This window comes from Oryzias latipes, chromosome 5, assembly GCF_053564925.1.
Source record: "Oryzias latipes strain Hd-rR chromosome 5, Olatipes_Hd-rR_3.1".
NCBI lineage: Eukaryota > Metazoa > Chordata > Actinopteri > Beloniformes > Adrianichthyidae > Oryzias > Oryzias latipes.
In genome coordinates, this window is record NC_136241.1 from 33,422,877 (window position 1) to 33,450,656 (window position 27,780).

General features: G+C 39.9%; 3 protein-coding genes across 5 annotated transcripts in view; 2 read left to right on the top strand and 1 right to left on the bottom strand.

Annotated features, from left to right (window-relative positions):
• Positions 1–16: 16 nt before the first annotated feature.
• Positions 17–19,016, top strand: stx18 (syntaxin 18). The gene is made up of 11 exons (XM_004069186.5): positions 17–231; positions 10,794–10,861; positions 14,060–14,175; positions 14,804–14,881; positions 14,957–15,023; positions 15,096–15,187; positions 16,337–16,428; positions 17,347–17,405; positions 17,988–18,057; positions 18,146–18,226; positions 18,317–19,016. The coding sequence occupies exons 1-11, from the start codon at positions 40–42 to the stop codon at positions 18,410–18,412; spliced, it is 1,011 nt and encodes a 336-aa protein (XP_004069234.2). The 5' UTR covers positions 17–39; the 3' UTR covers positions 18,413–19,016.
• Positions 19,017–19,811: 795 nt separating this feature from the next.
• On the bottom strand, positions 19,812–24,892 carry nsg1 (neuronal vesicle trafficking associated 1). Its single transcript, XM_004069187.5, has 5 exons — positions 24,672–24,892; positions 24,319–24,452; positions 24,083–24,199; positions 21,198–21,308; positions 19,812–20,435 (listed from the first exon to the last, which is right to left on the bottom strand). Exons 2-5 carry the CDS (start codon positions 24,445–24,447, stop codon positions 20,235–20,237), a joined length of 558 nt encoding a protein of 185 aa, XP_004069235.1. The 5' UTR covers positions 24,448–24,452; positions 24,672–24,892; the 3' UTR covers positions 19,812–20,234.
• tacc1 (transforming, acidic coiled-coil containing protein 1) overlaps positions 24,852–27,780 on the top strand; it is a 29,863-nt gene continuing 26,934 nt past the window's right edge. The window contains exons 1-2 of one of the 3 annotated variants that reach the window (XM_078948145.1): positions 24,855–24,989; positions 25,275–25,359. Coding sequence is in view for 2 of the 3 variants with exons in the window: in XM_023955265.2 (XP_023811033.1) it covers positions 25,138–25,359 (222 nt within the window). In the remaining variant the exon portion in view is untranslated. Of the gene's footprint in view, positions 25,360–27,780 lie in introns of all 3 variants that reach the window. The other 2 variants (XM_023955265.2, XM_023955264.2) reach the window with 2 other exon arrangements.

The following is a 27,780-nucleotide window of genomic DNA, read 5'->3' on the forward strand; positions in this document are numbered from 1 at the left end:
ATCCGCTGCGGCGTCTCATGTTGATGACGTCACCGGTCGATGACGTGTCGCCTTGTTGACAGCGGCGCGTGCACAGAAATGGCTGTGGACATCACTCTGCTTTTTAAAGCCAGCGTGAAGACAGTGAAGACCAGAAACAAGGCGATAGGGATCGGGTTCGACTCGACGAAAGATGAGATTTTCAAAAGAAGCAGAACGAAGAGCGGCTTCACCCAGAGAGCGAAAGAAGTGGTGAGTGCTCCTCTTAGCTAGCGATAGCATGATGATGATGATGATGATGCTAGCTCATTTGAAACGATAAAACTTCTCTACAAACATTGCCTTTTATATGACAAATGTACACACCACTACTTTTTCTTTTAAAAACGTATAAGTACAACCATTGTTGGCTGTTTTTAAGTCGTTTAGTACCCCAACTGTTTAATTTTAAAAAAGTTGCTGCTTTTAAATTAATACCTCATAAAAAACATAAACTTGACCTAATTTTTTTTAATCTACAGACTTTGCTGTGCAATTACTGGAAATGTGAGCATTAATGAATGTAGCACTAGTTTTTCCCTAAAAGACTACACGTTTTTTAGATGAACGTAGTTGAAAAAAAAATCTTGAGCGATTGATTGATGTTATTAACAGACTAACTACCCTGTAAAAAATACTATAGCTAAGATACAGATTTCATATAAAATAATATTAATTTGAAATCTTCATCAATTATATACATGTAATTAATTTTAAATACATATCTGTGTACCTGTATGCCTGTTATGATGATTGATAAAAGTGGAAAATCTAATGTTTCAGAGGACGATTAGTCATTTTGTTGCATTCAAATAACAAATAAATGTTTACATTTGTTTCCTTATGGGAGCTTGAAATCATTAACACCTGCAACAATAAAATAATTTCCTGCAATGAACGCACCAACACAGTGTTTGTGTCCGAATTCCCACCCTAACCCCTAACTACTGCAAAACTATATAGTGACCTGAATTTTCAAAGCAATTCGGTCACCATGCTCACTACTGGAAATTCAACTGGTTAAACAATTTTACACTTAATCGCAGTCCTGCAACCAATCTGAGACTCGGATTTAGTAGTGACATGAGGGTGGCGTCCGCCACGGAAGTACCAACCGTTGTAAACATGATTTCGAAGGAGACAATAATATTTGCGGTTTGTGTTCGGACTCCAAGACGGACATTTACAGGAACAAAGCTGTGAAAACAAAACGTCTGGAGCAAGATTTGCGGGATTTTCACAGCTTTCACTTTGCACACTGAGCCTCTTCCTATTACAGGTGGTAGACAACAGTAAATACGCAGAAGAAGAAGAAGAATCTTCTCCCTTTCGCTACCTGCATGTCTGCTGCTTTTCCCATGTGGACAGTTAACAGTCGACATCGTTGAATATCAAGCTTGTCTACTTCAGCTTTAAAAGAGTCATAAAAAAGAGCTAATTTTGACTTTCCCTTACGAAAAAATCTGAGACGGAATTTATTAAAAATTATTTTCTCAATGCATTCATTCATCTTCTAATCTGTTTGATCCCTTTCGGGGTCACGGGGCTGCCAGAGCCTATCCCGGCGTCTTGCGGCCGAAGGCAGAGGACACCCTGGACAGGTCGCCAGTCTGTCACAGGGCCTCAACCACTCACCCATGCACACGCACGTTCACACCTATGGACAATTTGGAGGGACCAATTAAGCATGTTTTTAGATGGCGGGAGGAAGCCAGAGTCCCCGGAGAAAACCCACACATGCACGGGGAGAACATGCAAACTCTACACAGAAAGGTCCCCCATTGGTGTTCTGTTTCTGGTCCCCCAGCCGGGACTTGAACCAGGACTTCTTGCTGTGAGGCAAGAGCGCTATTATTTTCTTAAAGCAAATAAATAAAATATCATAAATTTCAGAAGGCCTGAGCAGCTGCGGCTGCTCTCTCATCTGCCCCCCCGTCAGCCTCCTGGGGGTCGGTGCAGTGGGTGGGGTCACTTCAGCCCCATGGGCCCTGCAACAGACTGGCAACCTGTCCAGGGTGTGCCTCACCTTAGCCCAACAATAACCAGAATGTGCTCTGGCAACCCTGCAGCCCCAAAAGCGATGTAGCGTGATAAGCAAATGGATGGTAGATCAGGACAAGGCCGCTTGGACCGATCCTCCACAGTGGATTTTTACTCCACCCCTTAACACATCAAATGGGTGAAGTGACACCTCAACCTCGCCAAAAGTCAGATTTTTTTTTTTACTCTGGATGCGCCACAACACCCAAATCGTGCTGCGACACTCAAAACGCACTGCTGCCGGTCTGCCTCGCTGCGCCTGACGCTACAATCACGCTGCCGGACCTCAGATCAAGTCTGTACATTGGCTTAACATTGTATGTCGCCCCCATTATAATTGCGTTCGGTGTGATAACCATCTTCAGAGTTATGGGTCTTTGAATCCAAATTCTGGATGTTCTAGACTTGGTGTAGGTCAGTAAAGAACACAGAAGGCGGAGGAAGTTGACAGCATGCTGAACATAAACTTTTCTCCAAATTTCCAGCTATAGATTAATATTCCGATAAAGACTAGTTTTTGGTGAAGAGTTTAGAAGACATCAGTGTGCACCCGTTTTTCACAGGGCAACACGGCCTTTGCTCTGCCCCAGCAGTTATTTATCTGACTTAAGCAGATGTCTTCAAATAAAACCTTGAAGAACCACTTTCACATTTCCCACGGGGGAGTAAAATCTTAAATGTCACCAACCATCAGCCTGAAGACGACATGAGAAGATCTGCACCAGCCACGTTTTGGTCGTGTACTTTTGTAGCGGCATTAAATACGGCGGTTTAATAAAAGCTCTGCTGCTGATTCAATAGAAACTCATACCTACCCTGTGGTGCTTGGCCTCTGGCCCCCCTCACCCCGCTAACCTCCCGCTGTCTCCCTCATGCTGGAGCTATCATCTCAGACCATCTCACTGAACCGTTTTTATAGAAATTGAAGTTGCAAGTCTGGAATGCCTCGACTGTTTAAAGTTAAGTCGCGGTTTTCATCCACCTCTCTCCAAACTTTTCTGTCCGTTCTTCTCTATACGCCCTGACATTGGGCAGCTTTTTTTTTTTTTTGCCAGCGTCGCCTTTTTCCATGTATGATTCCAAAAACACGCTACAATAACATTTTCTTTCGGCTCTCAAACAATTTCTGGGGAAAGCCGATCCTCCCAAGAGCCAGTGATTAAAGGTGGAAGATCAAAACAGAGAAAATATTAAATTAGGTCCCCAGTAACAATGTTGACGGTCGGCACCTAATGCAAAACAGATGTGAGTGCCCTTCAAGACATGCATGGCTCTCCTTCCTATGTTACCATTGAGGCTTTGCAAAAATGGAAGGAAAAAATCAAAGTTGACAAATACGCAGTGGTCTTATGAGACTTTTCTTTTTTTCTTCTTCTCAAAAAGTCAGCACAGCAAGAGAGGAAATGTAAGTTCTTTCAAAGACGAGGTTTTGATTGACTAAGAGGACCAGTGTTTGCAGGATGGGCTTTGGCCAGGAGAGTCTTTCACCTCATAAGGGCTGGTTTTGGGGCCACTGGGATCTCCATTTCACCGCTCACCTCCCCACTCCCCTCAGCATGCTGTCCCTCTCCAGTTTAAATGGAGGAGGTCATTCTTAAATTGTTAAATTGGGTGTAGAAAATAGTGCTTGGCTCCCCGCTGTGCCTCCAGTATTGGTATTCCAAAATTGGCTTCTTCTCACAGTGTTTTCTTTGAAACCCTAAAAAGAATGGCCATCAGCCAGCTCTCTAAAGTATGTTGTGCTATCAGAGGGGCTCTTCCCTGGAAAAACTTCACTCTGAAAGACTATATGTGTTCAAAATATCCCTTTCTTAATACTTTTTACCAACAGGGACTACTTTTTAATCTTCAGTTTTGTTTGAAAATCTACAATATATTTAAATAATCAAAAAATTGAAAATCAAAAACAGCAGATAGATGGATACTGTACTTGTAAATGTCAAATGCACAAATAAATTTAAAAGTAGTTACTGTTCTGTGTACAATGGAATAAAAAAAACGCCCTTTATCATTGACATGTGTATAACGAAATTTAAAAAGTGCGCTGTACTTGTTGGCTGCGTTTCCATTGACGATGAAATTGCACCAATTGGATTTGCGATACTAAATTTGCCTAATGGAAACGGAACAGTTTAAAAAAAATTCACAATTAGCAAATCAAACCTTTGCGATTGGAGGAGGTGGTTGAACACTAGCTAGTCTGACCATAAGCCTGGCAACTGAACAAGATTTACAACCACTAAAAAGTTTAAACAGTCATTTAAAACTGGAATTTACAATTGGTTAATTATAATTAACTGCACTTTTCCAGCTTACATTGTGTCCATTATTCATCCACTCCTCATTCATACTTGGTGATGGTAGCTACTGATGTAGCCACAGCTGCCCTGGGGCAGACGGACAGAGGCGTGGCTGCCAGTTGGCGCCTACGGCCCCTCCGACCATCACCAGAACATTCATACGCAGTCACACACCGGTGGGGCCACACTGGAGGCACAGAGGGTGAAGGACACAACGACAGTTAACAGCGGGGATTGAACCGCCGACCCTTTGATCATTGGCCGACCTGCTCAACCGTCTGAGCCACTATCGCCAGCAACATAAAGAGTGTTAAAATTGCTCAAACAACAGTAATAGACAAAAAAAAATAATCTTGATTTAAACTTTTTGTATAACTTTTTAGCAATGTTTATTGCAGCCAGCAGGATATGTTGTTGAGATGAGTTGTCCTTGCTCTACTGGACATGTAACGTCTGCCTGAAGGCAACAGTTCAGACGGGAGGTGATCGGGTTGGGAAGTGTCTTTGATGATGTTCTGTGCTTTAAGGCAGAAGGAGCTGTGTAGGTGAATGGAATTTTAAAGGTTTAAAGGTATATTTAACTGCACCAAGATGTGACTTGGATCATAGCTCAAAACCCCAATTAACTCTAATTTATTATTAAAAATTATGCTGCAATTTAAACCCAGATTTCTTTTTTTTTTTTTTTACTCATAGAGGTTTGAGCTCGGAAAATAAAGAGTTAAATGCCTCACTGTGAAGCAGAAAAAGGTTTAAAGAAGTTGAGGACGTTTCGCCTTAGTTTGAACATCTTCAAACTAAGTCCAGATGGTCCTTTTTAAACCCTTTTTCTGCTATAAAAACTATCCTGGATGAATGAGATCTTCACAGACATGTTGTATGAGTATAAAGTAAACGCAGCAGGTCATCAACAAATAGTCTTCTGCTGCAACGAATGTCTCTCAAGACTTTTGAACAAATTTAGTTTCTGATTTTATGGGGGAAAGTTTTTCTGGCATCTTCACAGTGTAGGAAAACCCGAAACTACAGCAAAGAATATGATCTTTTTAACAACAAACGCAAAAATCATGAGAACAGATTTTTTTTTTAACACTTCGAGTAATTTCCCCCCCCCCAGGTGTTTAGCTTTTTAAAAAAATCTATATATTTCAGTTCGTAAAAACACTTTTAGACACATTTAGTTATTTATTTTATATAAATTCTAAGAAAAAACATATTAACCTTTATAAAATTGTCTAAGATTTTTAACGACTTGCAACCAAATTAATCTATTTTGTTTTTTTTTTTAAAGTTCTCAGTATTGATTGTTAATTATCAGTCTGTACTGACTTCATATTATTGGTTAAAGTTTTCTTGGAAAATAGATGCTTTTATTTTTTAGGGATTTTTAATGCATTACTTTCAAACTAAGACTCCTGCAAAAGTATAAATCTACTTAGGATTTCATTCTCTGCATTAAAGGAGTTATGACAAGTTTTTTAGGGAATTCGGCCATTTTCAGGTGAGTTAATAGAATCCCTGAAGGCGTAAACAACAAAAGTTTAGTCTAGAAACAAGAATGCCGTTTTGCGAGTTTCCTGTGATGCAGAAGTCAAAGAAGACTCTCCAGTATGGTGTGTAGTTGTGTCGCTTGGTGTCCTGCTGTCATGACCTGACTTTGTTCCCGTTGTCGTGTGGTCTTAAGGGTCTTCATTAGTTGCATGTGACCGCCTCAACCTTTATATCTGTTCCCACATAAAACAAATAGTTGAACGTAAAGATGGCTTCAGATTTCAGCAATGGAAGTGGGTCCAAAACGAGTCCAGAGACCTTCTCCAGTGGTGGAGCCAACCGCTTGGTCCATCTGAGAGTTTTTAGCTGCAAACAGGAACAAAATTCAGAATGAAAAACCAAATTATGCTTCAGATTAGCTTCGAAATTTCAGGATTTTCCCCACATTTTTAACTAACAAATTGGACAGCAGCAACTCTAACCCTCTTTACATATTTAATTTTATCATTTTAATGTTTAAAATGTATTTATATGTCAAATCCTGACCTTTATATATTCTTTGGATCATCATAATTTTGTTGTACATGCAATAACAGTAAAGTTGAGCTGAGTTTAAAAATACAGATTGAATTAGAATTGTCAAAAAAAATCTTCAAAATAAAAAAGTGGAATTTATTAAACCAATAAATAGTTTTTATGCTCATTTTTTTTTGGTGAAAAACAGTTGCATGTTCTTACTTATTATTTTAGAAATGATAACTTAGTCATAAATCTCACACCTTTCTTAATTCAATCAAAACTTGTTAACAGTTTTTATTAAAAGTATATTGGTCTGAAAATTTAACAGTTGGTTTGAATCTTGCTGAATTTGGAAAATCAAACCTGTGAATTCAGTGTCTTTACATTTTTAATCTTTTTAGGACTGAAACTACGGTGGCCCCAAAGGGCAAATCACTCGATGCAAAAACATATTACAGATGAGAACAACACAAAATAAAGATATAACAATTAGTATTGAAAAAAACATTTAGGAAATCAAAACATAAATCCAGAAACCTAAACGTAATTCCAAAAAATGAAACAGAAAAAATGAAAAAGGAAACTTTTGGTAAAACCAAAGACGTTCTTTAAGAGATGGTGACGTTTGTTGACCTTTTTGTCCGGACGTTATTCATCATGGCGATATCTTCTGATGGAGGATATTTCTGTAAACTTCTGACCAAAGCCGCTGCAACAGTTCAGTGACTGATCAATTCATTCTTTACTTCAGTTTGGGTTCAACATTCTGCTTTCCCTCTTCTTCAAAACTCAAACGTCGCCAGTGATGTCCAATAAGACAAACCTTTTCTGGCTTCTTACGTTGTCTTATTTTTAACATTTTTTTTTTTTTTTTTAAGAAATTACTGAATTTTTTTCTCATGTTTTTGTTTCTGGAATTTTAACAAAATTTAATGTTTTGTTTTAAATCATTTTTCTTTTAAAATTGTCATTGTGATTTTTAATCATGTTTTTCCATTGAGGGATTTGTTGATGTGATTTGAACTACAGCCTTGAAAACCATGAAAGGTTAATTTGAGAGAAAAAAGAGAGAGTTGGTTAGAATATTAATATTCCAGAAAGCTTTGATTTCCTTGTTTATTGGGCTGTCAGAAGCCTCTCTTAGCAGGCATGGGAAGACAAACTCGGCCCATTAGGGAGTCAGACGTAAACATGGTAATAAAGTCAACATGTGGCCCCCGTCCTCCTCACTGAGGCTTCCTTTATGTATTCGGCCTGCATGTGTAACCACGGCGAAGCGTGGCGTCGGAGCGGATAGCCCACGGTCAGGACGCAGTCAGGGACTTAAACCAGAACAGTGCAGTCATCATCAAGTCCTGTGCGTACCCCCCCCCCCCCCGGATCCAACCAAACAAAAAGCCGCCCAAGCTCTTAGGAGATCTGCTAGCGAAGCCGTTCCTCTTTTCTTCCTCATAATAATCCCCCCTGATGGTTTGTTTGGACTCAGTCAGGGCTGGAGGGAAGGCGAGGGGACGGAGAAAGTGAGGACGTAAAGTGGGGGTCTTTGATGATGACGAGATTAGATATAGCCCGGCAGACTGTCTCCTCCTGCCTCCACACACACACACATGCTTACCAGCACACATATGAGGAAAGCTGCATGCACGAGGCCACCCCCTCATTGTTGAGGAATTACTTGCTCTTTAGGGTCTTATGTTACAAGAGCAATTGATCCCTCTGACCCCCTGCAAACCCTGGAGGTTGTGCTGGGAATCTGAGCTGCAGTGTATGCACACAGGAGACGGCTCAACCCCCAGAGCAGCCGGTCTTGACTGTTCCCTCCTCACACCACCCTGTGTTTTCTGTCTGACCCAGCAGCTGCCAAAGCTGAGGATGTAGCGCCAGCTGCTGGTAAAATAGCTGCATTGCCATTCTTTTTTTTTTTTTTACTTGCTCCTTAAATCACTGGCAGATTGTCCAAAACGAGGCTTTGCACTGGCGCCAGTAAACAGACACTTTGCATTGTGTCCCAGTTAAATTCAGAATTTGTTTTAAAATTCTAATTTTTTGAGCTTTGCACAGACAAACAGATAAATATATATCTTAAGCCCGATCCTTGAAGTTCAAACCAAATTATTTTAAATGTTAACTATGCTTCCTTCCACCCCCTAAACTTTTTTTTTTGGACAAACGTAACATTTAAGGGATTCATTGCGTCGTGTACTGTATATGTTAGTTCAAATATGTAAATTTATGGTTAATGGTAATTAAAATTGCATCAATTTACATGTGTATATCTCTTTTGTTTGTCTTATATAGTGTATTTTTTTGTTTCGATTGTTAGAAAAAAAGCAATTCCAAATCCAGAATTCCAACACTCCAAAACAGGCCCCATAAAGAAATTCAAAAACTCCTGAAATTTGATACATTTTCTTTAAATAAGCAAAAAATTCTGCTAATAGTGTCAGAAAAGATTGTTTTTACCAAGGATTCTTGTGTTTAAGAGAAAAATTATGGTGAGAAACTAAGATCATTTTTGCCATTAAAAAACTTTATTGATCAGATTAGTTTTCTTGCGAGACAGAAAATAAGACTTTTTTTTTCTTGAAACAATGTTATTTTTTTTTACTTAAGAAACTTAACTGTGAAACATGAAACAAAAGGAGATCTCTGTTGTTGTTTTTTTAATTGTTAAGTGTTTTTTCTATGGAAAAGCTTTTACTTGGTCTCAGTCTAATCAGTTTTTAATTTTTATCGTCACGTTTAGCAGATCCTGGATGTTTTAATCTGTCTGTTTGGGTTTTGGTCCTATTTTCTTTATTTATTGTAGCACTTTTGGATTTTATTCAGAGAAACATAAATATAAATGTATAGGTATTTACATATTTGAACTGACATTTCCCCTCAAAGACGCTTAAATAAAAACCAGAACAGATTCCAAGTGCTAATTGCAAGCAGAAAGCAAAGTTCTTGGTAAAAGATAAATTAGTCGTGTCATGTTAGGGTTTATATTTTCCATTCAGCGGCAGGCCGACATCATTAGAGAATCTTCTAAATGGGCCTCGCTGCGGCTTCTTCTGTACATTTTTTCATTTAAGAGCTTGTTATGCTGAAATAAACGGTCAAACGTGTCTTTCATAATCATGTTTTTCCTGCCACTGAAAATCTTTGGCTAAGTTTGGATCCTTTCATGTGCAATTATAACCTCAGACAATTCATAGCCACGTTGATGCTTTAAAATGTGTTTATGATGCTGTCAAAACCCAGAAAACATGCAGGCGTGTGGGCAAAAACAGAAGAATTAAATCAAATTAGCATATTTTCCAAATATTTCAATAGGTTGAGCATCAAAATGTCTTTTCATTTCATTTAACTGCTGGTTTTTGTTTCACTGTAAAAGTCAAAATGGCTTTTTCTTTTAACTCATTAAAGAAGCGTCCTTAAAAGTCGATCTGTCTCATTTTTCCGTGAAGACTTTGAAACATAAGTGCGACTCTGTTATCCCTTCAACCCTCTCTTAACTTCAACTGGACCGAGCTACAATTAACTCTTGACCTGAAATAATTGCGTTATTACAGAGGTCGGCTCACATCAGTCTCCTTTCAATGCATCAGTGTCACCCACAGCGCCGTACTGCTCATTATTTATATAAGCTGTGAAGTTTAAAAAAAAAAATCTGTTTGTCTCCAAAGTTTCTGTCTGAATTTGAAACCTTTTTTTCTCTGTCGCCATAAATAGTCATCCGGACGTAAAGAATGAATGTTTGGAGACGCCGTGAGCCGGCTGGTGCCGGGTTTCTTCTTCAAGCCAGGGCAATTTGATAATTGAGGTGGTTAGAGTGAAAGGGCTGAAGACGGCTCTGTTATGCTATCCCGCTAATCCCCCTCGTTCTGAGGTCGCTGTCACAGTCAGACCCATTGTGTCACCAATGGGTCCGCGTTTGGACCGAACAGGGCCGGGCTGTGTGCTGCTAGACCCGCTGGTGCTCCTGCCAGCCGAGCTCTGGGGACCAGGAAGCAATTTTTAATATTTGACCAAATTACTACTGCAAATATTTCTGCTGGTTTCCCAGCGCGCACACACACACACACACACACACACACATTTTCCCTGTGATAAATAGTAACCGATTGTGAAGTTAATGCCTATTAAAGATGGCTCCGTCAAAGCTCTGCTTGCAGCAGCTTGTGGTTTTCTTTATGACAGGTGATTCTTCAGGAAATCTGCTGGTTTGGTTTTGCGTGTTTGGAAGATGATAAACTGACTTCAGCAAATACTGATTAATGGTTCATGTGTTTGGAGTTTGTAGCCACATCCCTGTGGGGATGTGCAGGGAAAAGCATCTACAGCCCTCTTGGTCTGAGCTCACTTTGTCCACCTACTTGAGAGAAAATAGGCTTGGGCTTCATCGATACAAACGTGAATAATGTGTCCTTCTCTTGGCAGATCACGAATATCACCAAGCTCAAAGACTTTCTGCTTCAACACCGAAAAGATTACATAAGTGCTGGAAGGTAAGCAGAACGAGGACAGACGAAAAACTCCTCCATCGTGTCCAGACGGCCGGGGACCAAATGAACATTTTGATTCCTAACAAAAATTAGCAGAGGTCTGGAGTCGCGGCTTCCAGAAGTGTCTCGTGTGTGCGGAGGGGGGGGGGCGGCTGCTGGCACAAGGTCTGCAGCGAGTCGGGTGGTCTGCCGAGGCTGGCTCCAGTCTAATTGTCTGGAATAATTGAGCTGCAACCAAGTGGAGAACAAATCACGCCCAGGGACTAATGCAGGCTCTCCTAAAGGGCTCTCTGTATGGTTTTAGGTGTGGAGAAGTCTGTAAAATGTGCTGAGAAGTTCTCACTTTAACTAGTTGGGAATCTTTAGGCACCTCGTGACTCGATTACGATTCAGGAGGCAACGATTCGATTATGAAGCAAATATCTATGCATTCTGAATGTTTTGTCTTCAACACGAGGCACAATAATACACACTTTTCTCCACCAGTGCATTTTCAAGTAAAGATAAGATCACTGAACCTTTATTAGGACCGGAAAGTTTGATCATCAACGAAAGGAAAGTTTTTCCCTGAACTCAAAAACCTTAAGGGCCCAGTCTGGTGTTTTTAGCCTGTTCCTATGTTGTCATGATGAAGGGCATATGTTCTAGTGTGAGGGGCTGTAAGCTTACGGGGAGAGCATGTGAACAGAGAGCTCTCGGTTATGGGTGGGGGGATGCTCCACGCCAATGATCCCGCCGACAACTCCTGGTGCTCTGCAGAAACTGTCCTAGAAAACGACACCGTTTTTTGTTATTTTGACTGAAATCTGCATAATCATGATTAAAACACGACTGGGAGAGCTAAGAAGATGATCGGAGCGGGACTTTAAATAACAGTAATCAATTTTCAATAGATCTTTTTGAATAGGATGCTCTTAAACTCAAGTCAAACAAAATAACTAGTGCCCATTGTGGAATTGTGCGGATATATCGCCTGTTTTCCCCAAATACTAAATTTATAACACAGCTTAAAGTCCCACACCAACCAAATTTTTTCTATTTTCAAAGCGTTCCCAGTGGTCTTTTAATTATGATTATGCTGCTTTTAGCTAAAATAAGAAATACAAAAAGCTGTCATTTACAAGACATATTTCCTACACATTTTCTCTCATTGGAAATTCACTTTTGGGTTGTTGATGCACAGGTTAGCTTGCCGATATGAGCGTTTTGCAACAACCATTTATGACGACCACTGAGTTCTGAAGATGAAAACGTTTATGGTTTATTTAAAAAAAATACAGTTAAATACATTTATGCAAAAATGGCATTGTGGTCTATATTCGCCGATCTAGTGAGCATCAATGCACACTGGTTTTTCGCAGAGACTTCTGGGAAATTTATAGGCTACTGGATTTGGGAAATGTAGATTCACTAGGAAATGGTGAGTAGGGAAGCAATTCGGACACAGCCCCAGTTTTGATCTGATCCAACACGATTTGAATAAGAAATGCTTAGAAATGCAGTTTTAATTTTAAACAATCTTATATATGTCATCTATTATGAGAAAGAGACCACAAGAACATGTAAAAAAATACCAAAAACACTATTTCCATTGCTGTGGATCTTTAAATACAATCAGACTTTTGTCCAAAGCCGTTTTGATCGTTGACACTAAATAAAAAAAAGCTAAAAATGCTTCCAAACGTTAGCTTTAGGAGAGGTCGGGTCCAGTTGGATTCTGCAGAGTCCGCCATGTCTGTGTGCTCTTCAGAAACGTTTGAGTCAAAAAACATGCATAACTTTTACATAATATCGTATTAATTATTTAAAACTCACAACATGATTCAGAATTGTTTATGGACACCATAACTGCTTTGAGGAGCAGCAGACGCCTTTACTGTTCCCCCTGCAGGTCTTTCAGCAACACTAGAATCATGATTCCAACACAGTTTATCATTTCTTAAAATAGTGATGATTCAAATGCTTCCCAACTGCACCTCCAGCTCTGAATGAACTTTGCATCCGTTGTACCCAGAATTCCTCCTCAGGCTCCTTCTGGCTTTGCTTGTTCCTGTGATCTGGCCTGGTTGTCTCAACTAAAGAAGCAATTAAAGCTCATGCCAGAAATGTATCCTTACAGCGCCATCTGCTGGATCCCACTAAAAAGTACTTCTTTAGAAAATACAAGACCCATATATAGGACCGTTGCAAGTATCCGAATACTTGGATCTCTGCATCTGTTCCAGTATGGATATTTGTGACGTCCACGATTGCTGATTCACAATCTTTGCAAACATTTGGGGGGAAAAATATACATTTCACGCCATTATTTTTTCGCTGTAAAAAAAGGTTGGAATTTCAGCAAAAAAATTAATCAACTCGTCTAACTAAACTGGTGAAATTAATCATGAAGCTGACAGAAAATCTTCTGAGTGTGACATTGTTTAAAGAGACAAATACCATTTCATTTCTGTTTATCTGCTATGTTTTGATGATCTCCTATACTAAAAAAAGGTATAAATAAATGCAGTTCATATATGTTTAAATACATTTTATTTTCATTTTTATGCATCCAATAAGAAAGCATACGTATAGCAACCATTTAAACATACTACGTTGTAAAATTTGGCTTTAATGCCAAAAACAATGCACACAGACAACTGCATCTGAACCAAGTTTTGGATTTTTAGTCATTCTTATTGTGGCTTTTATGTGTTTTTTGGTGTTTGTTATTGGGAAACCTACAACTTGCCCAGCTGTGACCCGCCCAGCTAACACTTGCACAATTATAGAAATGTTGTTTAATGGTAAATGTTTAATAAATCTTTTTGATCTGTGAACTGTTAAGTGATGATCTACAGCCCTAAAAAGCAAACTAAGCACATTTTCTCTGAGATAAAACTTGTTTACTTTATTATTTCTTTTAACTATCCAGATCCTAGAGTCTACAGATTTTACCATGTTGTTATCTGAATACATTTTCACTACTTGAGTGAGAAAACGGAGCTAGAACGGTTTAAGAACTTCCTGTTTTTACTGGTTTCTTCAAACGGTTTGGCTGGATCGGGTTAAGACTTTATGTTGAGGAAGTAGCTCAGTATTTGGTGAACCTTTGCAGCGGAGCTCAGAGAAAACGGAACCATTCTTCTGAAATGTTGAAGCTTCTTCATTCACAGGATTGGTCTTGATGTGAATAAAAACATGTTTTGTGTGTTTTTTCAGCCTCATTTCATCGGATCTGACACGTATGACGGACGGGGAGCGGGACCAGATTGACCAGGATGCTCAGATCTTCATGAGGACTTGTTCAGAAGCCATCAAGCAGCTTCGCGGTGAAGGTTTGTCCTTGTGTGTCGAACTGACGGAAGGCAGCGAGGACTGGATCTTCATGCAGATCCAGGATATTCATGGATTTTCTGACTTCTGGAGTAGGGATGGGGCGATGTATCAGTACCAGTGTTGGTCCGATATTAAACAATATTCTGACTGTTTTTAGATACACTTTATTTTTAAAATGTATACTTATTCCTACTGGATTGGGAAGTTTAAGTTTACAGTCATAGACAGTAATTGACTGTTTTCAGGTGAATGTAATTTTTGATAGGGATACATGTTGTTCCTAATAGATCCCTGGCAACGGGGAGATGGTGGTTTACAGTTATCTCTGATAGAAAGTTTTAAAGTAGTACTTGTTCCTATCCCTTGCTGTATGTTAAAAAGATCAAGTACAACATGATTGTCCCGTAAAAGAAAAGTTTTGCATTTATAAGAAAGAAACAAAAAGGAAATCTAAGCTTTGTGTTACTGTAGACGCTTAAATATCGGCTATCGGCCACAGGTGCAGGAGAAATATCGCTTGTCGGTATTGGCTGATCAAGTTATATCGGCCCCTCCCTACTCAGAAGAGCGCCGTTATGTTTGCATTGGCGTGTATAACATGTCAACCTACTCTGGCTGTCATCGCAGTGGAGAAGCAGGCGGCACCAGCTCAGATTAAGGAGCACAGAGGATCCGTGCTGGACCTCGTAGAGACTTACCTGAAAGGTGAGCCTCTGAAACGTCTCATCCTGCAGGTGAATCCACAGAGAACGGCAGGTGATGTCTGTCTTTGCCTTTAAGGAGTCTGCAAAGTGTACTCCGAGCAAAGAGCAATCCGAGTGAAGAGGATGGTGGACAAGAAAAGGCTGTAAGTTCCTTCTGCTTCACTCACAGTCAACCTTCCGCATCTTTGGATTCTCAGAACCGTTTGTGGTTTCAGGTCACGGCTGACACCCGAGCGGTCCAGTCGACCAGAGAAAACTCTGGAGGTGGCGCCCACAGAGGAGAAAACGATTATTGAAGAAAGTTCAGGTGAAATCCGGTGAAACAGATCTGTCTCCATCACAACACGAACGGCTGATAATAGCTACCCTGGTGACTGCACCAATATCACAACGGGCTTCACACCAAAAATCGTACTTTATGCTCCGTTTATTCACTGTCTTTGTGTGATAAAATGCACTTTATAGTCAGTATTTTGTCTTTGGAGCCACAGTTACAATTCAATTCAACTGTACACTTTTTTTTTTTTGCTTTTAAGACCCAGAGTTCGGTACCACAGAGCTGCGAAACTCCTAACAGATGGAAGAAACCAAACAAAATTCTAAATGTTACACATCAAACTGAGTTTCTGAAAGCACAGCTCAATGAAAATGAATGCAAACAAGAATGTAAACTTTTTAAAGTAAAACAACTGAGCGTTTGTTAAAGCTCAGCGAAGGTGATAGCTTTTGTTTTACATGAGCTCAGAGCTTCAAAAAGGCGTAGCCGTCTACCCTGAAACCCAAAAACCACACAGCCGTCTGTTGGATCAGAACAATCAAATGTTTAAACGTTTGTCCAGTTAGCCCAGAGCATCCAAAAAATTCAAACTTTGAAACACAAATCTCTTCAAACTGAATATTTTCTTTTTCCCCATCTAAGGCCTCTAAAATTTCTGATTTTATTGGATATTACAGACTTTGCTAAACACTTAAAATTATTTCCTTAAATGTCTTTATTCTAAGTTTATTTTACTAGATCTGAAAATTAAAAGCCCACTATATATAAAACACTTTTTTTATTTTATTTACTGCTAATTTAATTGATTTTCCTTTGTCTCAGATGCAGCCTGACATGAAAGACCAACCATTTAAAATCCTTCAAGAACTCTTTTTGGGGAAAATCAGATCGGTGGAGATACTTTAATTATCCCGAAGGAAATTGTTGAGTCAGCTCATCCTACACCATTATCAAAATAAAGAAAAGGATAACCAAAGCAGGTGCTTTAACCCAGCTTTGGCAGCATGACGTTACAGCCAACAATCTACAACTGAGCAAAGTTTAGGAAACTCGAAAATGTTTAAAGTACTTTTATGTTTTCTTGAATCTGTGAAAACAAGCTACTGATGTGTGTCGTTTTTGTCACTTCATGGCTCATAAAGCACCTGAACTCACTGAGTCTTTCCTCTTTTTGCGCAGAGAAGAGCATATCAGAGGTCCAAGGCAGCGCTGTCAGCTTGTGGGAAGAGGGCAGAGTGGAGGATGAGCTATCTCCTGAGGAGATCCAGATGGTAATATCCAAAATGAATCCACTGCTTCCAACTAAATACTGCCCAAAAGCAAAGGGGCCACTACGAGTTTGTTCTATGTTGCTGCTCCAGGGACATGTATTTCTAAATATTGCTTCACAGGTTAATCAATCAATTATTGGATTTGAAAAGGTGGCACTCACCACTAAGGCTACTTTTTCAGCAGACTCCTGGATCGCCAAAACACAGTGATGTAACAAGCACCTTTGAGGCAGATCCAGATTCTTATCAAGTTTTCTTTGTGAAGAAACTCAAAGTAACAAAACCTTTATGGCTTTTTTTTTCTGTAGGCTATAAACTGCATCCACTGCTGCTGGGTAGAGATGCTTTTAAGGAAAAACATTGACATGAATGTTGAAATAAAAATCCCAAATTGATAAATCAGTGCGTTACAAGTATGGTGGTCTGACTCCCTCATTACAGTTCTGTATTCCCTGACATTGAGTTAAATCTTTTGGAGTCTTAAGTTAAAGCAATGTCATTTTAAAGGGGGGAGGGCGGGGGTCACTTTGACCTTTGGTTTGGACCTTTAGATATTTAGCTCAGAACCTTGAAAAACATACTAGGTCTCCACTAAACTCATGTGAGGCTTTGGAAAAGTCTCTTACTAAAGTGTTTTCTTCTTTTACTTACCGTAACTGATATTTTATGGTAACAATTTCTTTGTGCTTTAAATGTTTTTCCTAATCCATTTACTTTTATTATGCTTGTGAAATTTTTTGCAATGTCCATCTAGTAAAGGTTCCACAAAAATGTTCTGCTACCAAATCAAAGCAGATCCTGCAGAACATTCAGGCCTGATTTTGAGCTTATTCAATGAGAACATCATATTATTGTACTAAAGATTAAAGGGATGTTTGTTTGTTTGTTTGTTTGTTTGTTTGTTTGTTTTTATACCAGTTTGAACAAGAGAACCAGAGGTTGGTCAGTGAGATGAGCAGCCTGGTGGATGAAGTGAGGTGAGAACGTTCTGGACAGTCGGTGCTAGTTATGCTATGTTTCATTAGGTGTAATGACGGGGGGGCAGATACATTCTTGGCTAAAACTTCACGGCCCTGGTAATGACTTTACAAAGTGTTCCAAAAGAGCAAACGCATGAGAAGCCAGATGTTGACCCAAAAACATGCCGGGCTGCTGTTTTCACACCGGTGTCGGTACCGAAACTGTTCGGCCTGCAATAAGTGTTCGGGGGGCCTGCGGCTAAAGCTGACGTCCCACTATTTGATTGGCTGCACGTTTATTAATACGTGCTAACAACATGATTCGCTCGCCTGGAGAAGCCGGTTCATTCTAACAGCCACAGACCTTTTGACAAAGTGGGTTGTGGCAAAATCTCTCTATAAACATTACAAAGAATAATATCAGACACACAAAAGAACTTTAGGTTACAAAAGGAAACGGGAAATGAAAATATGTAGAGCCCGAGCAGATCTCCGTGTTAAGTAGTTTGTCCGAGTGGGACAGTCATCATTAGTGTCAGGCCCCCGAACAGTTTTGGTACCTACACCGGCTTTGAGTTTCTGCTTCTCAAACGCCCTCAGGCAAATCGAGGGGAAGGTGGTGGAGATTTCACGACTTCAGGAAATCTTTGCAGAGAAAGTGCTGCAGCAGGTGAGCGCGGCTCCTCCTGTTTCAACTCCTTTGTGCTCATAGGAACGTTTGGACGTAAACAGATCTCCTGCTTCTCCTCCTGTGACAGGAAAGTGAAATAGACAACATTCATCAGCTTGTTGTTGGTGCAACAGAAAACGTTAAGGAAGGAAACGAAGACATTCGGGAGGTAAAATCCTTCCTGTGAATTTGACCGTTGCTTGTTATTTAAGAGAAAATTGTGAGAAATGTTCTTTTTTTGTTGTTGTTCGTTTACCAGGCGATAAAAAACAACGCTGGCTTCAGAGTGTGGATCCTCTTCTTCCTGGTGATGTGCTCCTTCTCTCTCCTCTTCCTGGACTGGTATGACAGTTAACGCTGGACTGTGGCCACGAGCTGGAACATCTGATGTGAAGACGGCACCGGGACCGAACGTTCAGCTTAGTGTGGTGGACGGCGAGGCAGTTTGTGCGTCACCAACGCTGATCTGTGTCCTGTGCTGTCAGGTTAGCTGTGATGCATCCGTTTTGACGATATTCAGATGGAAGGAAGAGCGTTTCTGTTTCGACAAGTTCTTCGTTGAGTGTCACTGCAACAGGAAACGCACAAAAGCTGCTCTGCACAAAAGCTTTTTGTTTTTTTTTTTGCACTAATCCTTTTCACAGCTTAGTATCTCGTATTGTAGATCTGCCTTTTCACGAAGACAAATGCTAGAAAAACAGCATCAAAATCTATTACTTCTGGTAAAACCAATCCTAAAATGATTTCTCTGTTAATTCCAGAACGAGTTTACAGAAATCTGCATGCAGGAAATCAGTGTGGTAGTTTGGTTGCTTCTTAAATCTACTGATCCCCTAATTAAATTCATTTTAATTCTTGTCACAGCGTTAAAGAGGAATAAAACACTTCAATTTGTGTTGTCTCTTCAGCTCCTAAAAAGGATTTTCACTCTTAAAAATTAAAGAAAAGCAGAACCTTGAGTTTGAAATGTGGGCACTTTATTCCAGCTCTTCAACACTTCTTTTTATTTTTGCAGCAAATGAACTTTAATGGCAATCAGTACATTGTTTGAAAAAGGTACAATTTAAGGTAAAAGACGGTACGGAAAATCAGACAAGCTACCTGTTTCAGGAGTTCCACTAAATCAGCCTAACTACAGTATGGCTGCCATGTTGGGGGGTGTCGATCAATGCAAAGCATGGCCACAATACAGTGGTGTCACTAGCAAAACATTCAATACAGCAGCTGAGAAAAGAGCCAGTATGCAAGCCTAACGCTCAAAGGAAATCACAGAAAAGATGGAAACCATAGACAACCAGTTAGCTAAAAACACTTCTTCAAATATTTATTACCTGGTACATTTCCTCAAAGTCGTGACAATCAAATGTTTTCAACAACTTGGCTGCAAGTGTTGTCGTTTTGTGTTGTCAGGAAGTCCGACATGCGTCAGCAGTTTTTCAAAACAAAAGATTTTTTCAGCAAGTATTTTTTTTTTCCAGTAGTGTTGTGCAGTAAAACAAGCAACAAAAACACGAAATGGTCGTTTTACGATCCGAGTACTAAAGTGGTTTCTGTGACAGATCTGTGTGTGTGTGTGTGTGTGTGTGTGTGTGTGTGTGTGTGTGTGTGTGTGTGTGTGTGTGTGTGTGTGTGTGTGTGTGTGTGTGTGTGTGTGTGTGTGTGTGTGTGTGTGTGTGTGTGTGTGTGTGTGTGTGTGTGTGTGTGTGTGTGTGTGTGTGTGTGTGTGTGTGTGTGTGTGTGTGTGTGTGTGTGTGTGTGTGTGTGTGTGTGTGTGTGTGTGTGTGTGTGTGTGTGTGTGTGTGTGTGTGTGTGTGTGTGTGTGTGTGTGTGTGTGTGTGTGTGTGTGTGTGTGTGTGTGTGTGTGTGTGTGTGTGTGTGTGTGTGTGTGTGTGTGTGAGACCATTTCTGTGCCGTTCTCTACATTGTTGTCGTGTAAATAAATAATATTTGCTATTCAAACAAATCACAAATCCACCAAACGAAGCCTCTGAGTGCTGAGAACATCTCCACAGCTTCCACGGACTTCCACGGATTGCACACATCACCCACCAAACTACATCGACAGGGCAGCTTCGCACCTCAGGCCTGGACTCTGAAGTTTGCTTGAATGGCACAACCATATTATTTATTTTCCTGCAGCAGCAGACGCCCCGCCCCCCCTCCAAAACCCCGCCCGATTAAGCCAGTTTCTGGGCGGTCTCGGTCTCTTGCTGGGTCACCTTCTCCTCTGACATGATGGTCATCCATGGGGATACCGATCGGGTGATGGTCTGCTTGGCGATGTTGTAGTGGTTGATGAGGGTGAAGAGGCGCCCACGGCCCCCGGGACCCTGAGGGGGGTAGCTGCCATAAAGGCCGGCCGGCATACAGCGACCCTGCTGCTCCAGAAAAGATTCAAGAAAAAAAAATGGAAATTTGGATTCCTTTTTCCCAGAAATAGTAAATATTTGTGCATAAACTACGGTGGCCCTGAAGTCCAAATCACACAACGCAAAAACGTAATAAAGATCACCATGACAATTTAAAATCTTGCATTTTAGAAATCAAAGTACAATTCCAGAAACTACAACACTTTCAAAAAGGAAACATTTCAGAGAAAACAAAAGTAATTTCCAGAAAATTAAATGTAAAAAAAAATGACCGTAAGCCGGATAAGGTAGGCGTTACGGGACGCCGCTTATTGGAAAACGACGTTAGTTCACCTTCTCAACAGGATGTTCTTTTGCATAGCGATATCTTCTGACAAAAGAGAATTCTTTAAACTTCTATGCAAAAATTCTGTGATTGATCAATTAACTCTTTAGCACAGTTCAGGTAAAACGTCCTGCTTTCAGTCTCCTTCAGAACTCAGACATCATCATCCAATCAGCGAGTTCCCGTAATACCTACCTCATTTCAGTTTTTAACATTTTATTTTGATCTCTGGAAGAAAAGAAAAGTAACATTTTGGCTTCTGGAATTTAGTTTTGATTTTTAAAATGTCCTGTTTTATGATTTATTTTGCTTTTTTTAATGGTGATCTTTAGGTTTTTGCATTGATTTGTTATCGTCTTTGGAGCTTCAGAGCCACCGTACTAAACCCCATTTACGGGTAAACATTTGCAATTTTGTCAAATAAACTTATGATGGTAGTTGTTTACCATGTAAACATAGCTGTCGGGACAAGGCTGCTCATACTGATAGACTTTGTAGACGACCAGGAACACCACGCACACCAGAAAAGCCAGAGCGCAGATCACCAGCAAGGTCACCTGAAGAGGAGAAAAATGGCTTCATCATCCTCCTCAACGATGAAGAGACCGTGCAGGTAAAAGCTACACATGTCATGGTCCAGCCACCTTCATGTTCTGCTTTCACCACTACTGTAGGACCTTTTTTTCCTCCACTTCTGTGTCCAAACGAGAATGTTTGAAGGCAATTTGTAGAGCTGCTGTTCCAACTCTGACCTCTAGAGGATCCGGTCCCTTTGGACATGAATAAGGCCAGAAAACTGTTGGATTCTACAATTATAGTGATATAATTGACCCATATTTGGCTTTATAGTTTCTTTTTTTCCCAGTCACTCATTCAAAATGACCTCAAATTAGATTTATGGCATCTTTAAACGTCAGTCACGGTCAACGAATGGACAAAGCTCGGCATCGGGAGGATGGAACATTTGACGCTTACATTAACCACTTTAACCCTGATTTGAACGTGGACAAAGGTCATAGCTAGACCAAGTGTAATTTTTCTTCCTAAATATAAATCTTAAGTGAGATGTAAACAAGTACCTTTAAAAAACAAAGTATCTGTAAAAATGCAACAAAAACAAAAAAACATTACATCCTAAATGAAATAATTGGACTTTGACAAATCCTGTTGTCAGCAGATCTTAAATTCAATTGCAACTAAGTTTGACAGTTTTTTACTCAAAAAAAATGATGATTAAGGGTCAGAAAAAATAAGTACACCCCATTAATAAATGTGACAGCACAAGAGACTGATCACTGATTAAAAGAAAATATTTTCAGGCTAAATGCAATGACACCTAACATGCTCAAGAATCATTTCATTACAGAAAAAGAAACAAAACTCAGAAAAAGAATTGAATAAGAATAATGGTCTATTGGAAATTCTCCCGTTTTCTCCGTTTAAGAATGAAATTCATTTATTTCTATGAATAAATGCCACATTTCCAAGAATAAAATCAGTTTAAAGAAAGCAAAACGCTTCTGGAAAAATGTATAAAAATGTATAAATCAAAGCTTTGAAAAAACTAAAGTTCTGTGAGTAAATTCAGAATTCAATTTGGAGAAATAAAAAAAAGTCAAATTAGACTATTAATAAATATTTGAAAAGGAAAATCATAATCCTGACACACTGTACAGCTCACTTGTGTAACATTTTCTGCTTGCTTGTGTCATTAGGACGACAAACGGTTTTCAATCATGTCAGAGATTGTGAAGCATCAAATCCACCGTTAACGTTTCTTCTCTATCCTTGACGGCAGATCTGCTGCTTTTATGTTTGGTTTCTTGACGTGTCGCGCTTGCTGCCTAAAATCTCCTGTCTGCCCAAAGGACCAATTTTATAGAAGTTCAAACCCGTCAATCTATCTGTACATATATCTAAATCTCTATGTAGAGACATATCGTCAAACTGCTAAACTTTTAGTTCTGCAATTAAACTTGAAGCAATTATAGATAAAGTTAACTCTCAGATTACTTATCAATCCTAATCCACAACAAGAGAGGCTCTAATTCAGTCCGTCGGTTTCTGCAGGAATTCTCCCTTTTTTCCTGGCGATTTCTACACGGATGAGCAGTACGTGCAGAAAATAGTGATCCACCCCATCGGACTGTAGGCTGCACTGACGAGAGGCGTACGTTAGAAAACGATCTGATTATAATATAAGGAGCAGGTATACCTAAAACATTGAAAGTATTATATCCTTTCTGATGGCTAAAATAATTTCAAAATAAAGTACATGTAAAGATGCTCTCATTTAAAAAAAAAAAAGCCTTTAATTTTCTGTTCTGCTTTTGTTCATTTCAAATCTAATTTAGTGTTAACTTTGTTTACTAAACATACAACCAAGTTAGTCTTAATAGTTAGTTTTTAGATGAAACTGGAATTTCAAGTTTTAATCTGAGAAATCAAGATGTACATCCAAGAATGTGTTTGCAGAGTTTGCTGGATTTTGCTGGAAGATGAAACAGTTGGAGGCAGATAAATGCGTTTGTGACCATCTGTGGTGCTCGGTTCCCACTTCTTCTGGGAGTTATGCAACCACCACTGGTGTTTGAGGAACTGTGGAGGAATGAACGCTGCAGACAAAACTGCGGTCCCCACCACGATGCGTTTGAGGTCTTTTCGTTGGTTGGAAGGGTCTGTTTTGGAAATATTTGTGAAAATGCGTTTTCCTCAGAAAGTATGCATAAATATTCTTTTCTTTTTTTTATCCGCCTGGTGGAACGTACGCAGCATGCGGGGAATGAACAAAGCAAAGCAACAGGAGAAGCTGAAAGAGAATTTCTGCATGAAGGACCATCTGAAGCTTTTCAAAGCACAGATGCTTTTGTTGTCTGAGCCAAAGATGAGACTTTTTTTTTTTCATATATCAAAAAACGAGAAGAAGAAAAAGGAAACCTGTCAAACCTTAGAGGCAGTTTCAGCTGTTGATTTACAGAGGATTAGACCTGCTTTTTTTTACTTTTCCGTTCTCTTCACCTTGATTTTTAATCATTTTTCTAAGAGTAAACAGTGGAGCTGATCCAAACCAGGGGGGCCATTAAAGGGAGGAGGGAGAGATGCTGTGTGGAGGCCATCGCCATGGCAGCAGCTGAATTAATGAGAGTTTCAGGGCGGGGTTAAGTGAATCACAGTGCATTATGTCTTCTTGCGTGCCATGATGAGATGACAAGCAGCACAGGGAGCTGAATAAGGAAGTGTTTATAAGCTGGGGTTGCGGGGGAACTAATGTCCTGAACTCCATGCAGGAAGGCGACCATCATGCTTTCTGTGGGAGGGATGCTTTTCTTACCTTCAGCCGCTCAGAAACGCCTTCAATGATGCTGATGGAGAACTCTGCAATTTTAGGAGACCGCAGCTTCCCCTTCTTGCTCTCAGCATCATAGTCTGCCTTTGTCTTCACCACCACCTGGGTGAAAATGAGCAACCGGGATTAGCAGCTTGCAGTGTTGGCCGTTATTCTCCTATTTATTGTCATGATTTACACATAAAAGGGATGATTGTTGTCGGTTATAATGCCGAGCCTGCCTTGTCAGGTGGAGGGAACTGCAGCTGACTGGCATCCAGCGGTGTGATTAGAGGAATGGTGTCAAATCCGTCCTCCGAGACCACCTTCACGTTGTTTTTCTCGGTGAAATTATTCCCCAGTTTGACCATTTTCCCTGCAAGGAAGGTTTCATCCATCATCACGTTTTTACGCATACCTACCAAAGCATCGCTGGCGCGCAGTTCTGCTTTTGTTCACCCGATAAACATCGGAAATGAAGCGCAAAAAAAGACGCGCAGCGCGCGGCCTGGAAACGCGCAAAGTTTCTACGTTTGCTTTTTTTTTTTCCCCATTACCGCAAACGAGCAGGACGGTGTGGATGAAAATGACTTACCAGCTCGGCCGAGTCTCGGTTTAAACAGCTTTCCTCCTCACGTTGGTGAGCGCGCGGGGTTTGTGTAACGCAGCCGATATGCGGGGAAGCTGCTGCACAATATGGCCAGCCGGCTTTGTGCGTCGCGCTGTCCCCCAAACTGGATGCTGCTGCTGGCGTCTGGCTGCACTGCAAGTGATGTAACGTCCTCACCACATCCCTACATTCGTGCGCGAGCAGGCACGCGCGCGCGCCGCTGGGGTCCTGCAGCCTGCGTGGGGAGCAGCAATCACTGCAAAAGCTCATTAAGACTCATGAGAAGGAGTTTGACTCTTGTAGGTAAATGAGCAACATGATTATTTGATAAACAGTGGAAGAAAAAAAGTATTTGACTCCTTTCTGATTTTGTAGGTTTGGCCACTAAAAAAAGAAATGGCTATATATTGGGAACATATCGAGAGGAAATCTGGTCCAGTTTTCTTTACAAATGACTTCTAAATCCTTTAGATGTGGTGGCTGTTGCTTGGTAACTCTGAGCTTCAGCTCCCTCCATAGGTTTTCTACAGGATTGAGGTCCAGAGACTGGCTGGGCCGCCCCATGACCTTGATCTGCTTCTTCTTCAGCCATTCATTGGTTCCATTGGACCGTACCACGACCAATTTGAAGCCTCCCTGTGGAGGGAAGGAGGTCGTCACTAAGGATTTGACGGTACATGGCTCCTCCCATTTGCCCATCCACATGGCGAAGTAGCACTGCAGGAAAACATCACCAAACCATCATGTTTCCACCTCCATGCTTGACAGTGGGGACGGTTTTCTTGGGTCATAGGCAGCATTTCTCTTCCTCCAAACACAACGGGTTGAGTTGATTCCAAAGACCTCCATGTTGGGCTCCTCTGACTACCTTCTCCCAATCACCCTCTAAGTCATGAAGGTGTTCATTGATAAACTTGGCACATTTCTTAAGCAGACTTTGTGTAAAGCCTTACCTCTCTTCAGGTGACAGGTTGGTTAGGAGAGTCTGTGTGAACCACAACTCTTGTAGGGGATCAAAACGCATTTCCCTCAATGAAAAGAAAATCAATGTATGTAAATTCTTTTACGTGGAGTTTTAAATTTTCTTTGTTTCCCTGCTCAAATGGACCTACCATCCATTACGATGACAGACGGTCCATTTCTTTTTGGGTGGGCAAACCTACAAAGTCAACAAGGGATCAAAGACTCATTGCATTCCTCTGTACGTTTATCTTCATATTTGACATTTCTCATATAGAAGCTGCACAGTTTTGTGGTGGGAAACAGTTTCTCCTCTCAGTGACGAGGTTCTGGTTCTGTGTGAAGCCTGCATGTGCATCCATCCAAGTTCATGCTTTGTCGGTGACCAGCAACCTGTTCAGTGTGCAGCCCACCTTCCCCCGACCTTTGTGACCTAGAAGATGAATGGATTACAAAACAAGGAAATCCTTTCTGTCTCCATCCTGTACTCTGCTTTATGGTTTTATAAAAGCTGAATGTTCATAATGTTCTTTTAATGGATAAAAAGAGGCCAGAAAATCTCTGTTGATGCGACTTTGAAGAAATTAAACACGCCGTGTCCTTTGATTTGACAAATTCTTCTTTTTTTCTGGTAGTTTTCCACAACAGAAGAAACAAAAAGAGGTCATTTTTATTTTTATTTTTCCCTTTGTTGTCATCTTAATTCAACAGTACCTAAAGAGCCGCCTTGGCGTTCTGTGGATGCTCGTCCTACAGGAACAGAGACTCTCTGGTTTTCCAGGAATTGTTGAACCGAAATGTGCCGCTGCATAAAATCCAAACACTTGTTGCCAGGATATGGGGTGGGGGGGTTGCATAATGAAACAACAAATCAGTCTAGAATACGTTTTAAGAAAAGGAGAAGTAACGAATGAAAAGAGATGTGATCCATCATTAAAAAAAAAACAGGATTTTTATGGATTTTCCACTATCCTCTCATCACAATTAACATTATCTTTCATTTATGATTCATTTCTAATCAATAAATGAATTAATATCCCTCTAATAAAGGGTTAGACGCATATCCTGAAGATCCAGCGAAACATCTGCTCTAAGAAAACACAAAAAATGTTTAGACCCAAAAGGGAATCATTGAGGACAAAGGAAGAAGGAAGGTGGCTTTACCGTTAAAAAATATAAGTAATTTGTATCATAACATGGTGAAATTAAGGAAATTTTCAAACAAGCTTGGCTCTCAAATTTTTTTTTAACTTAAATTTTGACTTGTTTTTTTAAACAAGATATAACACAAATGCACATAAAATAAAATAAATCAGTCTTACAAAAAGAGAAGAGTGAAAAAATAAGTAAATGAAAAGAAAAAAGCTTTGCTCTCAAATTTTAAGATATTTTATTTTCTACTTTAGTTTATAAATTATGATGGCATATTTAAATAAAAAGTTACATTTGATACATTAATTTCTAATTTCTTTTAGCATAAACTCCAGTTATTTTGACGTGAAACTATACTTATAACCGTCGGCTTTTCACCAATCCACAAAAATCTTCTGATTTTATTCTAGTGAAGAACAAAAAATCTGTTTGAGTAAAAGTAGTTGTAGAGTTAGAGAAGTTCATTCTTCTCTAAGTGTTCTTGTCCATCGCCTGTCCGTCCTGCTTTTTGTTTGTTTTTTAGGAGTTTTTTCCTTACCGAGAAGGAGGGTCTAACAGTTTAGCTTACGTTGTTTAATTTAGCAATCAGCTATTGTATTTTTTAACTGATTTATGTTATTGTATAACTAGTCAAGCCCATTGAGACCAATGTAATGTAATATTAGGATTCAAAAATGACACTAAATTGGGTTTTCTGTTCTATCATGCAGTTTGTATCTTAAACCGAAAAAAGGAAATACAAAATGTAAATAAAAATACAAAAAAAAGATCTGTGACATATTAAAAAAAATAAAAATGTTTTGCTTTTTGTCTTGAAGATGTTGCTCAATAAATGGTTGTTAATCTAATGGCAACATATGATTTTGTCTTTCATTGGAGGATGTTAAACCAAACATGTCCTGGCATCTTTATGGTGACATCTGCTGGTTTCAGTGTAAAGCTTTAAATGACTTGCATAGATAAAGCTACAGGGAAATCTCCT